General features: G+C 37.7%; 1 protein-coding gene across 1 annotated transcript in view; it reads left to right on the forward strand.

Moving 5' to 3' along the window:
• ABCC9 (ATP binding cassette subfamily C member 9) overlaps positions 1-18566 on the forward strand; it is a 145412-nt gene that overhangs the window by 33593 nt on the left and 93253 nt on the right. The window contains exons 13-16 of the mRNA XM_082635944.1: positions 1030-1070; positions 2007-2149; positions 10406-10514; positions 14789-14896. Coding sequence (XP_082492070.1) covers positions 1030-1070; positions 2007-2149; positions 10406-10514; positions 14789-14896 — 401 coding nt within the window. The remainder of the gene's footprint in view (positions 1-1029; positions 1071-2006; positions 2150-10405; positions 10515-14788; positions 14897-18566) is intronic.

Consider the following 18566-nt stretch of genomic DNA (forward strand, 5'->3'; position numbering starts at 1 on the left):
GAATGAGTTATAAATAGTGATGTGGAGGAAAAGAATGAAATACACTTAGAAAAAAAAAGGTAATAATAGCCAGAGAAAGATGAAGACAGAAACATGATTCTTCATCTGTACTGTTAGGAGTCTCAGAGCCGTGTTTGGATCGCTGGTACCGTACAAGAATTCGGATTTGATAGCTCAGCCACCTCTGGACCTTCAGAAGCACAGGCTGAGTCTGTACATGGTGGTAAGGACAGTTCATGAGAGCGGATCATGAGAGCTGGTGATAGTTTTTAGATGGACTGTCTTCTGAGTGTCAAGAAAACTAGATTATAGTTCTTGCTCTGCCATTGCCTGGCCCTGTTACCAACAATGCAGTTACTTTTTGGTCCTCCGTTCCTAAAACTCTATGGTTTATGACAAAATAACTACAAATCATCCACTTGGCTTTTTATTTTTCCTATTACTTCCAAATGCTAGTATTTTAGCCTAAATATGAGTTTTTCTTATTTCAGTTCTACATATTATGTTTATCAAATGATAGTGTAATATATTCCTGGAGAGATATTTAAACAAGCAGAGGGCCCAAGATATGGAGCTATTTTATTAAACAAAAGGTCTATAAGTGAAAATTAATATCACTGCTGGAAGGAGATTTTTCACGTGATGTCAAATTCTTTTTATCTGTGTAATATCCCAATTTTTATGTTTTTAAGTTAGTTTAGTGGACCAAACAAAATACAGACCATGAATACTCTGAAGAATGCATATGTGTTAAATTCTAATAACTTTATCTAAATTTTGCTCTTTGTAACATTTCAGAAAAAAAATAATTTTTCACATTTTCTGGTTAAGCCTCACCTATGGGAGTTCACAACTGTGAACCAGGAAATACAAACTGGGAAATGTTTGTGGACTCAAGACAAAAATGTTACTTAATGTACTTGGTCCTTCCTGTCTTCAAGGAAAGTTAGAGTAATAATTGATGATTAATTAAAGTTATGAAATGTCTCACAGTTCACTGAAACTAATGTATTTGGTTTCTTTCCACAGTCTTCATGAATGCAGCAATTCCCATAGCAGCTGTTCTTGCTGTAAGACACTTTTTCTTACCTTAAGAAATGGACTTAAGTCAGTGTTCAGAAATGACTTAGGAACAAGAATGGGTGGGTGGTAACATATATTACCTCACCTTCAGCTTTCTCTTTACTGTCTCCATTGTGATAGTTCTAATCCGGGGTTTCTCATCCGTGACACTGTGGACCTTTTTGGGCCCGATAATTAATTCTTTGTTGTGAGAACCTGTCCTCTGCATTAGGATGTCTAGCAGCATCCCTGGCTTCTACTTATTAGATGCCATTCATACCATCAAAATTATCCCCAGACACTGCCAAATGTGTCCTGGGGAGCAAAATTAGCAGAGGTTGAAAACTTACTGTCCTAATTTCCATGCAGGTCATGGAAATTCCTGGACATTCTTACAAGATAGTGCTAGATCAACAACTGGAAAATGTTAAATGATTACATTATATTTCAAACAAAAAGGACAAACCCAGGAACTCATATTATACTTAGGAATATTTGTAAATAAGTCTGCCTTGGATACCATTGTTGGCGATTTTAGGAAAGATCCACAATAGGGACCTTAAAACAATGGAATGTTTCCTTTTTTCTCTCGGAAAATTTAGTATTGGTTGGAAAGAGCCTGAGTAGGTGTTAAGAACTCTGGATTCTCTCATGGTTATTCCCCCATCTCAGTAATTTGACAGAAGTTAATTTTCTAACCTGTCAATAGAATCTGTTTTGCCCCTTTCACACGTTTACTGCTAGAATGAATGTAAACCATTAAGTACTCTACCAATAGCAAGTGTTATTTTTCTTAGGGAGTGATTTGGATGAAGTAATTGTATTATATTTTTCAGAGTTGCAATGGACATATAGGCATAGTAGAATTTGTTAGGCTTGTAAAATTGAACGCAAGTATTTGTGAACCTTTCTCCAGCTTTCTCTAAAATCCTTTCTTTGCACAGACATTTGTGACACATGCGTATGCCAGCGGGAACAATCTCAAACCTGCAGAGGCCTTTGCTTCACTGTCTCTCTTCCACATCCTGGTCACCCCTCTCTTCCTGCTCTCCACTGTGGTCAGGTTTGCCGTCAAAGCCATCATCAGGTATGTGCCAGAATGTCTGGAGTTCTTTGCTTGATTATAGAAATGCTATCTGTTCATGGTAGTAAGTTAGAAAAAGTATAAAAAGAACACCCAAATCACTGCCCAGAGATAACTTGTTAAAATTTTGGTATGCTACCTTTCAGTCTTTTATCTATTTCATATAAAAATAATTATTCTAAAATAAAACTTTTGAACTTTGGGGGGTTATTTTTCCCCTCATTAAGACCATAATACATGACGTCTATTGGCTACATGGTATTCCATTGTTGGGAAGTATTCTAATTTATTTAATGGTTACCTCTTTCTTAGACATTTGGAATGTTTCTATTTTCACCCATGTAACATAAATAATGTAAATTACATTTGAGAGAAGCATCTTTTTTTTTTTTTTTTTTTTTTTTTTTTTTGTGGTACGCGGGCCTCTCACTGTTGTGGCCTCTCCCGCTGCGGGGCACAGGCTCCAGACGCGCAGGCTCAGCGGCCATGGCTCACGGGCCCAGCCGCTCCGCGGCATGTGGGATCTTCCCGGACCGGGGCACGAACCCATGTCCCCTGCATCGGCAGGTGGACTCTCAACCACTGCGCCACCAGGGAAGCCCGAGAAGCATCTTTTTATCTTTAAACTTTTCTCTGATTATTTTCTAAAGTCAGATTTCTAGAAGTGGTGATACTTGTTCTAATAGTATGCATCTTCTTAATGCCCTTGATGAGTATGGCCATGTTGTTTTCCATTGAAGGAGACGTAGGTCAAAATGTGTACAGATTTTAAAGTTTTTTTTTTAATGAATATGGCCATAATGTTTTCCAGCAAAGCTGGGCTAGTTTATGTTTTTACCAGCAGTGATGGAGAATGTTCATATCAATACATATTTTTGTTTAAATTTTAGTTTAATTTGGCCAAAAAAAAAAAAAATCCAGGCTCACAGTCTCTGAAAATGGAAAAACTTTGCAAAACTGAGTGCAGTGTTTTGTTAATTTTAAGTATACTTCTATAGGTGTCTAAGCAGTGTAGACTTTATCTCAGACTCACAATTTCCCATAAAAATAGATGTGGTCTGATAATGACCATTTCCCCACCATTTTTACTTGTATTATATAATAAATATGTTACCATACTATATTATACTACCCTGTATGTGCCATAGTGCCATAGCTATGTTTCAGTCTATATTATAAACAAGGTAGTCTTTTTTTAATTAATTTATTTATTTTTGGCTGTATTGGGTCTTTGTTTCTGTGCGAGGGCTTTCTCTAGTTGTGGCAAGCGGGAGCCACTCTTCATCGCGGTGCGTGGGCCTCTCACTGTCGCGGCCTCTCTTGTTACGGAGCACAGGCTCCGGACGCGCAGGCCCAGTGGCCATGGCTCACGGGCCCAGTTGCTCTGCGGCATGTGGGAACTTCCCAGACCAGGGCTCGAACCCGTATCCCCTGCACTGGCAGGCAGATTCTCAACCACTGTGCCACTAGGGAAACCCTAAACAAGGTAGTCTTAAAGTGGTACTTTGCTTTTTGCTATAAGGTCTTATAAACCTTATAAAACCTCAGCATGTTTCATAAACAGTCATTATCATATTTATATCTGGCCTTTGAAAGAAATGCCAGGATGTTTCAATACAGAAGGAAAATTGGAAAATTGGGGCCTTAAATATACTAAGCATGGTGTTGTCATTAGCAGGAATGTAGAGCATCTATTGTAAGGTCCTTTAAAATGAAATACTTTCCCAATGTCTATGTATTGTTAAGCAAACTATTTTTTAATATTCAAGATACCAGAACCTCTAGTTTTAGGCAATAGTTCATATTGGCTTAACAACGACTTAATACCAAATATCATGAAAATTCATCTACCTTATCTTACTATAAACCAAGTTTTGATTTTTTACACTAATACCTTAACAAGATTTCAATCCTATTCTGTAAGATATGCTGTTAGTAACAGATTCTGGAGCTGTTAAGAGTTTAAAGCTCAGGCCCTCTGACCTCATCTGCCCTCATTTTCTTATTGTTCTGACTTCTGAAACACTTGTACGGATCACTGACTGATTTCTGTAGCACCACTTCCAAATTAGGCAGTGCTCTGGAAGGGAAGCGACTTCAAACAATAAAACTGATAAATGGCCAGAATCTGCTATTTTGGTTCTTATTTTCATTTTCTCCACTTAATAGCTGTCCCTCTCATGATTGCCTTTTTAATTGAATTTGACTTTGTGCTACAAGTCAAATAGAAAGCAGTTGATGACTAATAATAGTTCAGTCCTCTGAAATCAGGAGGTTACCACGCACCAAAAGGACTTTTAAGAGTTGCTGTGAAAAAAAATTAATAAATCTAGGAGTGTGGGCTTCCCCAAGTCCATAGTATACAATCCTGTTGTAGTAAATCCTAGTAAAGCTGGAGGGTGGATCATAATCACTCTATATTTCTGCGTAGCACTCTTTCTTCTGTACATTCCAGGGAAAAGGCATTTGCCAGTTTGATAAAGACCAGTCTGTTTTCAGGGCTCAGCTCCAGACTTCCCAAGCCATCGGCCAAATAGAATCAGCTTATAAAAACTTGCTTCTCTAAAATGATTTTCAGTGGTTGATTTGTGGGTCCTAGGGAGATGACCAGTCAACAGAGGAGGCCAGTCCTTTTTCCCACTGTGTGCCGGTTCTCGGAACCCAAATGAGCGTCTTTCCCAGTGTGGACTGGGCTTGGCATTTCCTTCTCTGCCTGGGAACCCGTGACCAGGCTTTAATGCCAGTTGGCCCACAGCGAGTTGAGCAGCCTGTTTATGATCGGAGACTTTGGTTAGCTGATTTTGAAACCTCCTCTCAGGACTGTGGAAGTCATAAGTTCTTTGCTACGCTCTGAGATGCATTCAGAAATTTGGTGGGTTAGAATAGGGTGCAGCATTCTCTGCAACTTGTGTTACGTGTGCCTGTAAGAGATGTGTAAACTGCTCTGCTGGAGGAAAATTCCATGTCATGTAAAATTCATTGCTTCGAGAAAATTTTATGCTTTCTTTTAAAAATGTTTAGCTTGTTAGACAAAATTGTCTTTGTGGTGCTCACTGGGTGGGATCTTATGTATACATAATAAAATGCAAGAAAGAGGCAGTTAAGATTCAGGTTATCTCCTAGTAACCCCAGCACCCCACATCATTTGAGTTTTCTGGACCTTTTACGGTGATGTGTTCCAGTCTACATTTGCAAAACGGAGGGAAGAAATGAAGAAAAGTAGAAAAATCACTAGTTTCTAAAATATTAAAATATTTGAATTAGTGATTTTTTTCATGATGCTTGCTTTACTTGTCCTCTTTGCTTTATTTGTAAGAAAATACTTTATGTGTTTTGCTTTTCTGGAGGAAAAGGTTAAGTTGCTATATTATAGCCTTTATAAATAATTTGAGTTTAGGTTTCTGGTACTTGATGTACAATGCAGTACCTATATCCAGAGATGTTATTTACCAAGGAAAAAAATGTGTAAAACTAATCCCTTGCTTTGGTGGAAGATAACTCTGTGTCCTTTCTCTCATTTACCTCCCAAAGGAAAGTACGCTTGGCTAGTCTACTGTGATTACCTTCAATCAAATAAATTGTTACTATATTTATCATAGAACATGCTCACAGGTTGACCTGGTCCACATATACAAAACTTTCATGGTTTACACAAGAAAACACATAACTGCCAGCAACAAAATCAGTTATTCCCCCAAAACATAGCACCTGTCCAAGGTACTCAAGCTGTATATAAACACCCAAACTTGAAAAGGGAAAAAATATCATTGCTAACAAAACCTTAAATACTTTGATGAATTACCCAAACAAATGAGAAATTAGTAAAACACTAAACTAAAAGGTGATGGAGGCAGGATAGGGAATTGTTTGGTATCAAGTTTACCTGCTTTCAATACCTGCACAGCCATGGACTACTCACTGTTCAACCACAAGCATATTATTTGGTGCCTCTATGGCTCAGCTTCCTCACTTATCAGATGAGCATCATAATGGTTCCTGCTTATGGTGGTTGGGAGAATTAAATGAGATAATACGTGAAAAATGCCCAGCACATTGCCTATATATTTTAGATATTTAACAAATCTCCATTTTACTAATTTAACACCATTTTATTGAACTCCATTTTGTGCTTCAGAGATATATCTTTCTGTGGATCCACATTCATTTATTAAGCAGTTCAGGTACCTTGCTAGGCATTGGGGATGGCAAAGATGAAAGATGGAGTGAAATCCACAGGAGTCCACAGTCTAGCTGGAGAGACTGGGAAGGGAAGGTAATTACAACACGCATGTTATGCTGTGATAGAGCACTACACAGAATACCATTGGCCATATATGAGGCTCATTGAAGCTTATCAAGGGAGGAGGGAGACAGTCCGGTCAGTAAAGGTTTAAAGGCGGTGATAGCTCCTTCATGGGATCTTAAAGAATAGGTAGGACTTGGCCAGTTGAGTAAAAAGGGAAAACACATTCTGTGTGAGGGAGCAATGTATGCAAGGGGAAGGGGTGAGCAGAGAGGTGAGAGATCTTGGTACCTTCTGGGGGCTAAAGGTAATTGCATGTAGTTGCAGAAAGGTCCTGATGAGGAAAGCACTGGGAGATGAAGCTGGAGAGTAAAATCCCAATCAGCCTGTAGATGATGCCAAGGATGCTGAAAGGCGCAGGGTGGCCATTTGTTATTTTAAGGAGAGGACTCTTGTATGAGCATATTTGCATTTTAAAAATATAACCCTGGCAGCATGGTAGAAATTACTTCACCCTTGGTCAGGATTCATGCATTTTCCATAGTTGTTTTGCCTCTATGAGTTCTGAAAGGCCCTCATATGAACAGGAAATGTTTTTTGTATTACCTATTCACTCACCAGACATTTCTTGAGGAATTGCTATGTTATATTTTTGGCACTGGGCTAGATTCTGAAGATGAAAATTTTCACTTTTAAAGAGTTCAGAGTCTAGTGGGAGAGATAGACAGTAACAAAACAAAAAAAATAGTGCAAGGGACCCTAAGCCAGAGAGCCTGGAATGATGGGGACGGGGAGGGGAAATGGAGGGTGAGATTCAGAAAAGTGATAGTATTGGGTCCTCCGATGTTTATTGTAATTGGAGTCCCATAGTGGGATCTTATGAAGAGGAAAGAAGTTCTCCCCATGCTCCAGTCATGCTCAGGGACCATTGCTTCCTGATATTCAGCAAGAATGGGTCTCATTAATTTCATAAAAGCTTCAGTAAGATTTGTGTGTGCTAGAAAGTGAAATGGAGAATTGAATCAACTGACCTTACTTAAATGTCTGAAATAAACATTGGTTTATTCCTTCTTTGATTGATTCAGCAAACATTCATTGAGTAATGTGTACCAGGAGCTGCTGGACTTAGTTACAAAGGCACACGAACCTGGCCCCATACTGTCCTTTGTGTGCAGAGGCACAGTGTGAGGTTTTCTAAAAGGTATTCCTTTGATTGACAAAGTTGTGCTCCTTAAAATCCAGTCTCTTCTAAACATTGGAACAGAATAACAATTAAAGTCTGTAGAAGTAAAGAAAGGATACTGCCATTTAAGATGAATAAAATGCCATTCCTAAGGCATTTCTAACACCGTCTTTCAAATCTATGTGATCAGGCTTTGCTGTCAAAGACTCAAAGAGAGTACAAAACCCAAAGCTCTTCTTTCTTTTTTTGGTTCTGAAATTCTTTTTAAAATTGCAGTAAAATATACATAACATAAAACTTATTTAAATCACTTTAAGTGTACAGTTTAGTGGCATTAAGTACATTCATATTGTTGTGCAAACATCACCACAATCCATCTCTAGAACTTTTTCAGTTTCTCAAATTAAATTCTATACTCGCTAAATGATAACTCCCCTTGTACCTACCTCTCCTCCCAGACCCTGGTGACCACCACTGACTTTCTGTCTGTATGAATTTGACCATTCTATCTACCTTATATAAGTGGAATTATGCAATTTTTGTTTTTTGTGGGCCTGGCTTATCTTATTTAGCATAATGTTTTCAAGGTTCAGCCATGTTGTCATAACTTGAATATATTTAAGTAAGTCAGGAATTCCAGAACCATGAAAAAAAGTATGGCAGATGCTCAAAAAATTAAACATAGAATTACCATATGATTCAGCAATTCTACTTTTGGGTGTATATCCAAAAGAATTGAAAGCAGGGACTTGAATAGATATTTGTACATTCATCTTCATAGCAGCATTATTCACAATAGCCAAAAAGTGAAACAACCCAAATGTCCCTCAACTGATGAATAAACAAAATGCAGCATACATATTAAATGGAGTATTATTCAGCCAAACCTTTCCTTAAACAATTATTTTTTTTAGTGGAATCTAAAAAATACAACAAACTCATGAATATAACAAAAAAGAAACAGGTTCACAGATATAGAGAACTAGTGGTTCACTTTAGTAGTTACCAGTGGGGAGAGGGAAGGGGAAAGGGGCAACATAGGGAGTAGGGCATTAAGAGGTACAAATTATTATGTATAAAATAAGCTACAAAGATGTATTGTACAACATAGGGAATATGGCCAGTGTTTTATAACTATTAATATAAATGGGGTATAACCTTTAAAAACTGTGACTCACTATATTGTACACCTGTAACTTATATAATATTGTATCAACTATACTTCAATTAAAAAATTACTTTTATGGATTAAGATATACACACTACTATATATAAAATAGATAATCAACAAGGACCTACTGTATAGCACAGGGAACTATACTCAATATTTTTTAATAACCTATAAGGGAAAAGAATCTGTAAAGGAATGTATATATGTAGATATATATATATATATATATATATGTAGATATATATATCTGAATCGCTGTTCTGTACACTTGAAACTAACATGACATTGTAAGTCAACTATACTTCAATAAAAAAGAGAATGAAAAAATTATTTCTTTTAGTTTCCTGTCAATGAAATTTAGAAGTTAATAGTTAGACTGCCCTAGTGGATTTTATCTACCTTTATGTTTCCAAAGAAAGGAAGCAGTTCCTATGACATGCAAAGCTAAAGAGCTTAAAGTTCATGGGCAACAGACTGTATTGAATTTACTTTTCTTCATTTTTTAGTCTGTCACAAAAACAAACTATGCAGACTTGTCTGGAGGCACTTAACTTGACTACAAGCTGAAATGAAAAATAAAAAAATCTTTTGTTTCAAATGTGTATTTTCTAGTTTCCTACTAATGGCAATCTTTCCCCTGTAAGTGATGCTGTAGGTGCCGGGCCAGTTTGCCCACTGTTAGCATCTTAGTGTGCTAGAAGGAGCATTTCTTGTCTTTTCAACTTCACAGACTTTTCTGTAGTGTATCATTTTATTTATGGGAGGATGTTTTCAAATTGTGTTCTTGTTTTCTTTGATTCGTTTTACTCTTGATCCTATGACACTGGTTTGAGAAAATTAGAATGGGTGGGGTAAGGGGGCCAAGGGGTCTTGTGTCCAGCCTCTGGAGACCACAGTAAAGAATGTTTGCAAATTACTCTTCTAGAACAGGGTTTCTCCAACTGTACTGTGCTTATGAAGCATCTCTGGATCTTCTTAAAATGTAGATTTTGACTCAGGAGGTCTTGGGTGGGGCCTGAGATTCTAAGTTTCGAGTAAGCTCCCAGGTGATGTTGATGCCACTGATCTTGGCCAACATTTTGCGTAGTAATATTCTAGAGGGCCCTCTCCTTGCCAGGTTGTGAAAATATGTCCAATATATACAGTAGTGCTTAAGCAAAATAGCATAGTGTGCAGGGACCCATGATCTGTGTGCTATATGCTGTATGCTTTTACTTAACTGCCCTGTACCTTATTTCCCTTCATTTGTAAAATGAGAATGATACTTCCTTCGTTGGTGTTATTTTTTTTTAACCACCTCGTTATTTTTTTTTAACCACTCTGTTTCAAGTCCCTCTCTAATTCTATTGTCTTTGACAAGAAATACAATTGCAAAAAAAAAAAAAAAAAGTGCAAAGTAGAGTTGGTTGAATTTAGGGTGACCAGTTGGTTCTGGTTTTTCTGAGATTTTTCATTTTAAGCGCTGAAAGCCCCAGGTCCTGGGATCCCGTCAGTCCCCAGCATCCTAGCTGAATTCCCAGTTGGTCCTGAGAAATGACTCTCAGAGCTGGCTTGCTTACCATGGTAACAGTGGGGGAAAAGTTTGTTTATTTAGGTAGAACTTCATTGGTGGTGGTTTTATTTTTATCCCTTATTGTGTGCTTGCTTGTTTGCCTTTTGCAGTGTTCAAAAGCTGAATGAGTTTCTCTTGAGTGATGAGATTGGTGAGGACAGCTGGCTGACTGGGGAAGGTTCTCTTCCATTTGAATCCTGTAAGAAGCACACTGGAGCCGTAAGTGCTTTTCTTTGTTACGGGAGCTGTGAATAAGGGACAGTCCTGAGGATGGATGATTGAAAATGGGTGCAATTAGAAGAAATTGCACGCTTTACTTTTAACCTATATGAAGAAAAAATTGCCACCTGCTTCTGCAAAAAACCTTACAAGTCTAAAATCAATAAAAAAAAAGTATAAGGCTCGTCTTTATAAGTCATCAAAGGATTACCCCAAGAGGGATACCTCATGTTCAATTCAAAAGGAAATAGAGAGGTTGTCTACCCCAAGCTTTATATAAAAATCATACAAAATAAGCTTACAACTCTTGTACCATATGCTTATAATACCTTTAACTATATTATACTTTTTGGTTTAAAAAGTGCTTTTTTGATACATTATGTCTTTTGACTCATTTAATATAGTACACTACATTACCTATTTTGTTTTCTAGATGCATATATTTATTTGCATGTTGTATGGTTTGAACAGAGTCACAAGATTTTAGTGGGAGAGCCAGAATTAAAACCTGGGTCTTATAACTCCTGAACTGGTTTATTCATCCATTGCACAAATATTTACTCATATCTACATAAAGCCTGGAAACACAGTCAATGTTATTTTGTCATGTTTTACCTGGACTATAACATGTATTATATATTTGCCTGTATTTCCAGACTTATCAGCTACCCTGTGCTTTGTGCCAAGACCTAGCGATGTAGCTCTGAACAAGGCAAGCAAGATCTTTCTTGTCACAGAGCTTGCTTTCTTGAGGCAGGAGTCAGATGATAAACAAGTGAGATCAATTCCCTGTGGGAAGAAAATAAAAGAAGATATTAGAGAGTGACTGGGATCCTCTAAGCAGGGTGGTTATTTCCCAGGAGGTGCCTCTGAAGAGCTGGCATTTGAGCTGAGACCCGAATGAAGAGTAGGTACTTCTTCTGCAAAGACCTAGAAAAGAGGCCAGATCATTTCAGGCAGAGAACTAGCAGATGCAAAGACCCTGAGGTGGGAATTAATTTGGTGTGTTCAAGGAACAGAGGGACACTATGCCTGAAGCCTAGTAAAGAAGGGAGGATAAGACGAGGTAAGAACAAGGACTGAGAGTCCTGTAAACCAGGGAAAGAGCTTGGAGGGTTTTAAAGAAGGGACTCATATAATTTCACGTATATTTTTAAAGGATCACTCTGGCTGCTGGGTGAAGAGTTGTCACTGGGGACAAGAGTAGAACAGATAGATCAGTAAAGAGGTCATTATAATAACATAGACAAGAAATGATGATGGTTAGAATTTGTTTTTGTTGCAGTTGCAGTGGACCTTGAGAAGAAGCTATCAAGTTCAGCGCACACTTTTTAGGCTGAGCTGATAAATACTGGCTGATAGGTTGAATGGAGGGGGTGAGGGAGAAAGAAGACTCAAGGATGAATCCTAGGTTATTGGCTTGACTACTGGGTAAACGGTGGAGCCAATAACTGAAATAGGGAAGCTGAGAAATGAGGAGGTTGCTGTTGAGGTGGAATCAAGAGGTATATTTTGCACATGATAATTTTGAGATATTTATTGACATCTAAGAAGAGAAATCCCCCTTGGAGATGTAAATTTAAGAGCCACTGGCCATTAGATGATATTTAACGGGACTGGATTAAACCACTTTCTTGAAAGCTGTGTCTGAAAAATTCTGAAGAAAGTCTTTAAAATTAATATGTCTATTTCATAACAGTAAAGTAGAAAGAAATTCTTCTAAAATAAGTTATAAGTTAATAATTAGTTATTCATTTACTATTAGAGAAAAATGTTAATATATTTACCATTTATGTAACCAAACAAAAATGCATGTGCAGTCTCCTGACAGGAATTGACTGAGGCTTGGAAAACCTTCACCAGGAAGTCAGTCTATATTAAATTTTTATTCACATCGTGCTAAAAATAGTTAAGACAAGCACTTGGCTGTCTTTAGCCTTGCTGATTTCTTCTGCTTTTCGGGAGTTATTTTTTTCCTCTCTGTTGAGTTATTTTGTTGAGCAGGTGTGATTTTGTCTGAGTAGGAACCACCACCCATGCTTGTAGACGCTGCCATAACAAAGCCTGAACATGCTTGTGTGCTCTTGTGTGGACACGGACACCAAGACAGGAACACACCATAGACTGTGCACACTTTGAGGCAGCAGGAAAGTCAAGCATTTGATTAGAACCTGCCTTGTCTCACTTTGGATGATGGGAGATTCCCAAAGAACTTATTAGATCATCTTTCCGAGGTGTAGGGATGAGCAGAGTGAGGTGACCTCAGGAAAGGGAACAGAGGAGGTCAAGCTTGAGGGAGTGGAGTGAGGGAAATCTGAACAGTGGTTTGTATGAGATGAGGGATAGAAGAAATATTGAACTGAGCAAAGGTTGGAAGGAAAAAAGAATCCCCTTCAGTTGCCTCCAGTATCTTCAGAGTTATTGAAACCAGACTGGACTTCTGATGTCTTTCGGGGCCATTCATCACTGCTGATGGGCCAAACCACAAATGACAAACTTTTAAAAATGAAGAGAAAAAAGCTGTGTCTTTGAAAAGAACACTAATGGAAACTCCTACTTGAGAGCGCTGAAGATGCTATGTATTCTGTAAAAGCTTAAAGTTAAGTGGTTTTGGCTGCAGAATCTCCACGGAGAATTAGTGACAGTCTAGAGCCAGAGTTTCTTCAAATTACATCTGTGAGACTCTGACTCAAATCTCTGTCAACACGTCTCCTCCTCCCAACCTCTCCTTAGTTTTGTGAAGAACATGAAGTCATTCCTTTTGGAACTCTGGGTGCAATACTACTACAGAAGTTATGACTCTAGAAGACAGAGAATATAGGTACAGATATAGACCTGTCTTGTGTGGGAAATATACTCAGCTTAAAGGGTAGTGACTTTCTACATCTCTCATGTAAGGTTATCTGTGAGGACTGTGGGAAGAAAAACAAAACTAAAAATGTCATGAGCACTCTCTTTCTCTCTCTCTTTTTAAAATTTAAAATGCATTCAGTAGTTTCTGTGCAACAGAACACTGGTAGTCCTTCTCAGTGACTTTTTAATCTCAGTATTGAATGGCGTGTAGCTTAGCAATGTGCTATTTGGTAGTTTGATATTCTGTTGATACGCTGATGGATATAAATTGGAGGGCGATATCTCATTCAGATTAAATTACTGATTATTCGAGGACATTCCTGATTCCCATAATAGAACTCAACGGATTTATCAAAAAGCTAAACCTGCCGTTCCAAGCCAAAGGAAAAAAAAAGTTTCACAATTCTAGAATCCCTTGCTTTTATAGGTAATTTAACAGTTTTAAAGTGTTTTACTATTTAGCTTTCATAATCTCTATAAGGTATTTAAATAAGACAGATAATCATTTATGTCCAAATACTTGCTTACTAGATCCCTGGGACAAATTTTGAGCTTATATATTTTTCTAAATTAGAGGTTTACAGAACTGAATTTTCTACCTTCTCTTCAGTCATTTGTCTCTATGTGAAATTAAACTCAAAATTAGAGAATGACAAGTTTCTAGTTATGACCTAATTTGAGCTCATTTTAAGTATGTGAAGATTGCCTAGCTTTAGCTGGCATCCTCCGTTTTATGTAGACTTTCTTTAGTCCTTTGGCTCAGAGCAATGCTATAACATTTGAGAAAAACTAGATCATTCTACAGTGCTTATGGATCTCCTTATGAAATAATATACATATTATAGGCAAAAGAGTCCTAGATCTTTATGCTTTTTCTCATTCCACCATGGATCTTCGGGTGACATATAGCCCAGTCTGATTTATGTGAGTGTATCGGATTCAAAATCCTCGTGATTCAGAGGGTGACCAAAAATGCACTGTTGGAACATTTACAAGCCCAGTGGCCTAAGAATTAGATTCTAGTTTACCCTGAGTTAGCCTGCTTGCCTTTGGCCATGACACACAGCTTTTTACCGCCTGGGCCTGTTCATCCAGAAAGCTGGAAAAAGAATATCCAAAGCCTAGTTTGGTGCTCAGCACTTTAACTTCTATCGTTTGCAAGTATCACATCTTCATATTTTTATTTTTCTTAAAAAGTTTGAGAATTAGGTTTAAAATTATTGTGTAACACTTTTTCATTATCATTTGCTTTTTTTGGCGGCAGGGGGACACCATAGAAATAATTAAAATATGACATTCACTTTACTCATTTCTTTTTCTTAGAATTTAAGTGGAGAAGTAGCAAAGTGAGTTAATGTTCAGTAAAAACTCAGTTTTTTCCATAGACCTTCAACTTGTGTTCTTTTCCATGTGGAATGCAGCAGCCAAAAACTATAAACAGGAAGCAGCCTGGAAGGTATCACCTGGACAGCTACGAGCAATCAACACGACGTCTGCGTCCCATGGAGACCGAGGATATTGCAATAAAGGTTATTTTATTTCCTGAATTCTTACATGAATAGAAACATTGCTGTTACTATTTTATGATGAAGTTCTGCAAAAGTGTCCTACATTGTGTCTTTAAAGTCTCTTTAGCATGGTCACTCATTCTCATAACATTTTCAAAAATATTCTGATAAGTTTATAATTCTCAGTGCTGCCTTGCCTCCCAACCACAGCTTTGCTCCAGCAGTTGTTTAAATAACTGGAGGATGAATCTTTCTTCTGAATCTGTGTTAGAAGCTAGTATCCAACGTATTCCCACTCGTACTCTTATGTTTATCTACCAAGTAGATTAATTTCTAGAGAACGCCAATATTACAGGCCCAATATCTAAGGAAGTAGATTAGATAACAATTATCTACAACCAGGAAAGGCTTAGACCTGGGTTGTGTGCTTCCACCCAGCTTCCCAATATTGCCTTTGACTCATCTCAAACAGCCTTTTTATTTTTTCTTAACATTTTTATTGGGGTATAATTGCTTTACAATGCTGTGTTAGTTTCTGCTGTTTAACAATCAGCTATATGTATACATATATCCCCATATCCCCTCCCTTTTGCATCTCCCTACCCCGCTCCCTATCCCACCCCTCTAGGTGGTCACAAAGCACTGAGCTGATCTTCCTGTGTCATGCAGCTGCTTCCCACTGGCTATCTATTTTATATCATTTGGTAGTGTATATATGTCAATGTTACTTTCTCACTTCGTCCCAGTTTACACTTCCCCCTCCCCGTGTCTTCAAGTCCATTCTCTACATCTGTGTCTTTATTCCTGTCCTGCCCATAGGTTCATCAGAACCTTTTTTTTTTTTAGATTCCATATATATGTGTTAGCATATGCTTTTTTTTTAATACAGCAGGTTCTTATTACTTATCCATTTTATACATATTAGTGAACGTATGTCAATCCCCATCTCCCCATTTATCACACCACCACCCCCCACCAATTTCCCCCCTTGGTATCCATACATTTGTTCTCTACATCTGTGTCTCTATTTCTGTCCTGCAAACTGGTTCATCTGTACCATGTTTCTAGGTTCCACATATATGTGTTAATATATGATATTTGTTTTTCTGACTTACTTCATTCCATATGACAGTCTCTAGATCCATCCACATCTCTACAAATGACCCAATTTCATTCCTTTTTATGGCTGAGTAATATTCCATTGTATATATGTACCACACCTTCTTTATCCATTTGTCTGTCGATGGGCATTTAGGTTGCTTCCATGACCTGGCTATTGTAAATAGCATCGCAATGAACATTGGAGTGCCTGTGTCTTATGATTTCTTTACTTCTACTAACTTTGGGTTTTGTTTGTTCTTCTTTCTCTAGTCCCTTTAGGTGTAAGTTTAGATTGTTTATTTGAGATTTTTCTTGTTTCTTGAGGTAGGCTTGTATTGCTATAAACTTCCCTCGTAGAGCTGCTTTTGCTGCATCCCATAGGTTTTCGATGGTTGTGTTTTCATTGTCATTTGTCTCTAGGTATTTTTTGATTTCCTCTTTGATTTCTTCAGTGATCTCTTGGTTATTTAATAATGTATTACTTAGCCTCCATGTGTTTCTTTTTCATATGTTTTTTCCCCTGTAATTGATTTCTAATCTCATAGGGTTGTGGTCAGAAAAGATGCTTGATATGATTTCAATTATCTTAAATTTACTGAGTCTTGATTTGTGACCCAAGATGTGATCTATCCTGGAGAATGCTCCATGCACACTTGAGGAGAAAGTGTAATCTGCTGTTTTTGGATGGAATGTCCTATAAATATCAATTAAATCTATCTGGTCTATTGTGTCATTTAAAGCTTGTGTTTCCTTATTAATGTTTGGATGATCTGTCCATTGGTGTAAGTGAGGTGTTAATGTCCCCCACTATTATTGTGTTACTGTTGATTTCCTCTTTTATAGCTGTTAGCAGTTGCGCTATGTATTCAGGTGCTCCTATGTTGGGTGCATATTTTTTTTGGAATTTTATTTAATTTATTTTTTATATAGCAGGTTCTTATTAGTTATCCATTTTATACATATAAGTGTATATATGTCAATCCCAATCTCCCAATTCATCACACCACCACCACACCCCCTGCCACTCTCAGGTGTATATATATTTGTAATTGTTATATCTTCTTCTTGGATTGCTCCCTTGATCATTATGTAGTGTCCATCCTTGTCTCTTGTAACATTCTTTATTTTAAAGTCAATTTTATCTGATATGATATTGCTACTCCAGCTTTCTTTTGATTTCCATTTGCATGGACTATCTTTTTCCATCCCCTCACTTTCAGTCTGTATGTGTCCCTAGGTCTGAAGTGGGTCTCTTGTAAACAGCATATAAATGGGTCTTGTTTATGTATCCATTCAGCGAGCCTGTGTCTTTTGGTTGGATAATTTAATTCATTCACGTTTAAGGTAATTATCAATATGTATGTTCCTATTACTATTTTCTTAATTGTTATGGGTTTGTTTTTGTAGGTCTTTTTCTTCTATTGTGTTTCCCACTTAGAGAAGTTCCTTTAACATTTGTTGTAGAGCTGGTTTGGTGGTGCTGAATTCTCTTAGCTTTTGCTTGTCTGTAAAGCTTTTGATTTCTCTGTCGAATCTAAATGAGGTCCTTGCTGGGTAGAGTAATCTTGGTTGTAGGTGCTTCTCTTTCATCACTTTAAATATATCATGCCACTCCCTTCTGGCTTTTTCAGTTTCTGCTGAGAAATCAGCTGTTAACCTTATGGGAATTCCCTTGTATGTTATTTGTCATTTTTCCCTTGTTGCTTTCAATAATTTTTCTTAGTCTTTAATTTTTGTCAATTTCATGACTATGTGTCTCGGCGTCTTTCTCCTTGGGTTTATCCTGCCTGGGACTTCCTGGGCTCCCTGGACTTGGGTGGCTATTTTCTTTCCCATGTCAGGGAAGTTTTCGACTATAATCTCTTCAAATATTTTCTCTGGTCCTTTCTCTCTCTTCTCCTCTGGGACCCCTATAATGCGAATGTTGGTGTGCTTAATGTTGTCCCACAGGTTTCTAAGGCTGTCTTCATTTCTTTTCATTCTTTTTTCTTTATTATGTTCCATGGCAGTGAATTCCACCATTCTGTTCCAGGTCACTTAACTGTTCTTCTGCCTCAGATATTCTGCTATTGGTTCCTTCTAGTGTATTTTCCATTTCAGTTATTGTATTGTTCATCTCTGTTTGTTTCTTCTTTAATTCTTCTACGTGTTTGTTCTTTAATTCTTCTAGGTCTTTGTTAAACATTTCTTGTGTCTTCTCGATCTTTGCCTCCATTCTTTTTCTGAAGTCCTGGATCTTCTTCACTATCATTATTCTGAATTCTTGTTTTGGAAGGTTGCCTATCTCCACTTCATTTAGTTGTTTTTCTGGGGTTTTATCTTATTCCTTCATCTGGTACATAGCCCTCTGCCTTTTCATCTTGTCTTTCTGTGAAACAGGTTTTTGTTCCACAGTCTGCAGGATTGTAGTTCTTGCTTCTGCTGTCTGCCCTATGGTGGATGAGGCTATCTAAGAGGCTTGTGCAAGTTTTCTAATGGGAGGGACTGGTGGTGGGTAGGGCTGGGTGTTGCTCTGCTGGGCAGAACTCAGTAAAACTGTAGTCTGCTTTTCTGCTTATGGGTGGGGCTGGGTTCCCTCCCTGTTGGTGGT

The sequence above is a fragment of the Mesoplodon mirus genome (genome assembly GCF_964341445.2).
Source record: "Mesoplodon mirus genome assembly, chromosome: 11".
Classification (NCBI taxonomy): Eukaryota; Metazoa; Chordata; class Mammalia; order Artiodactyla; family Ziphiidae; genus Mesoplodon; species Mesoplodon mirus.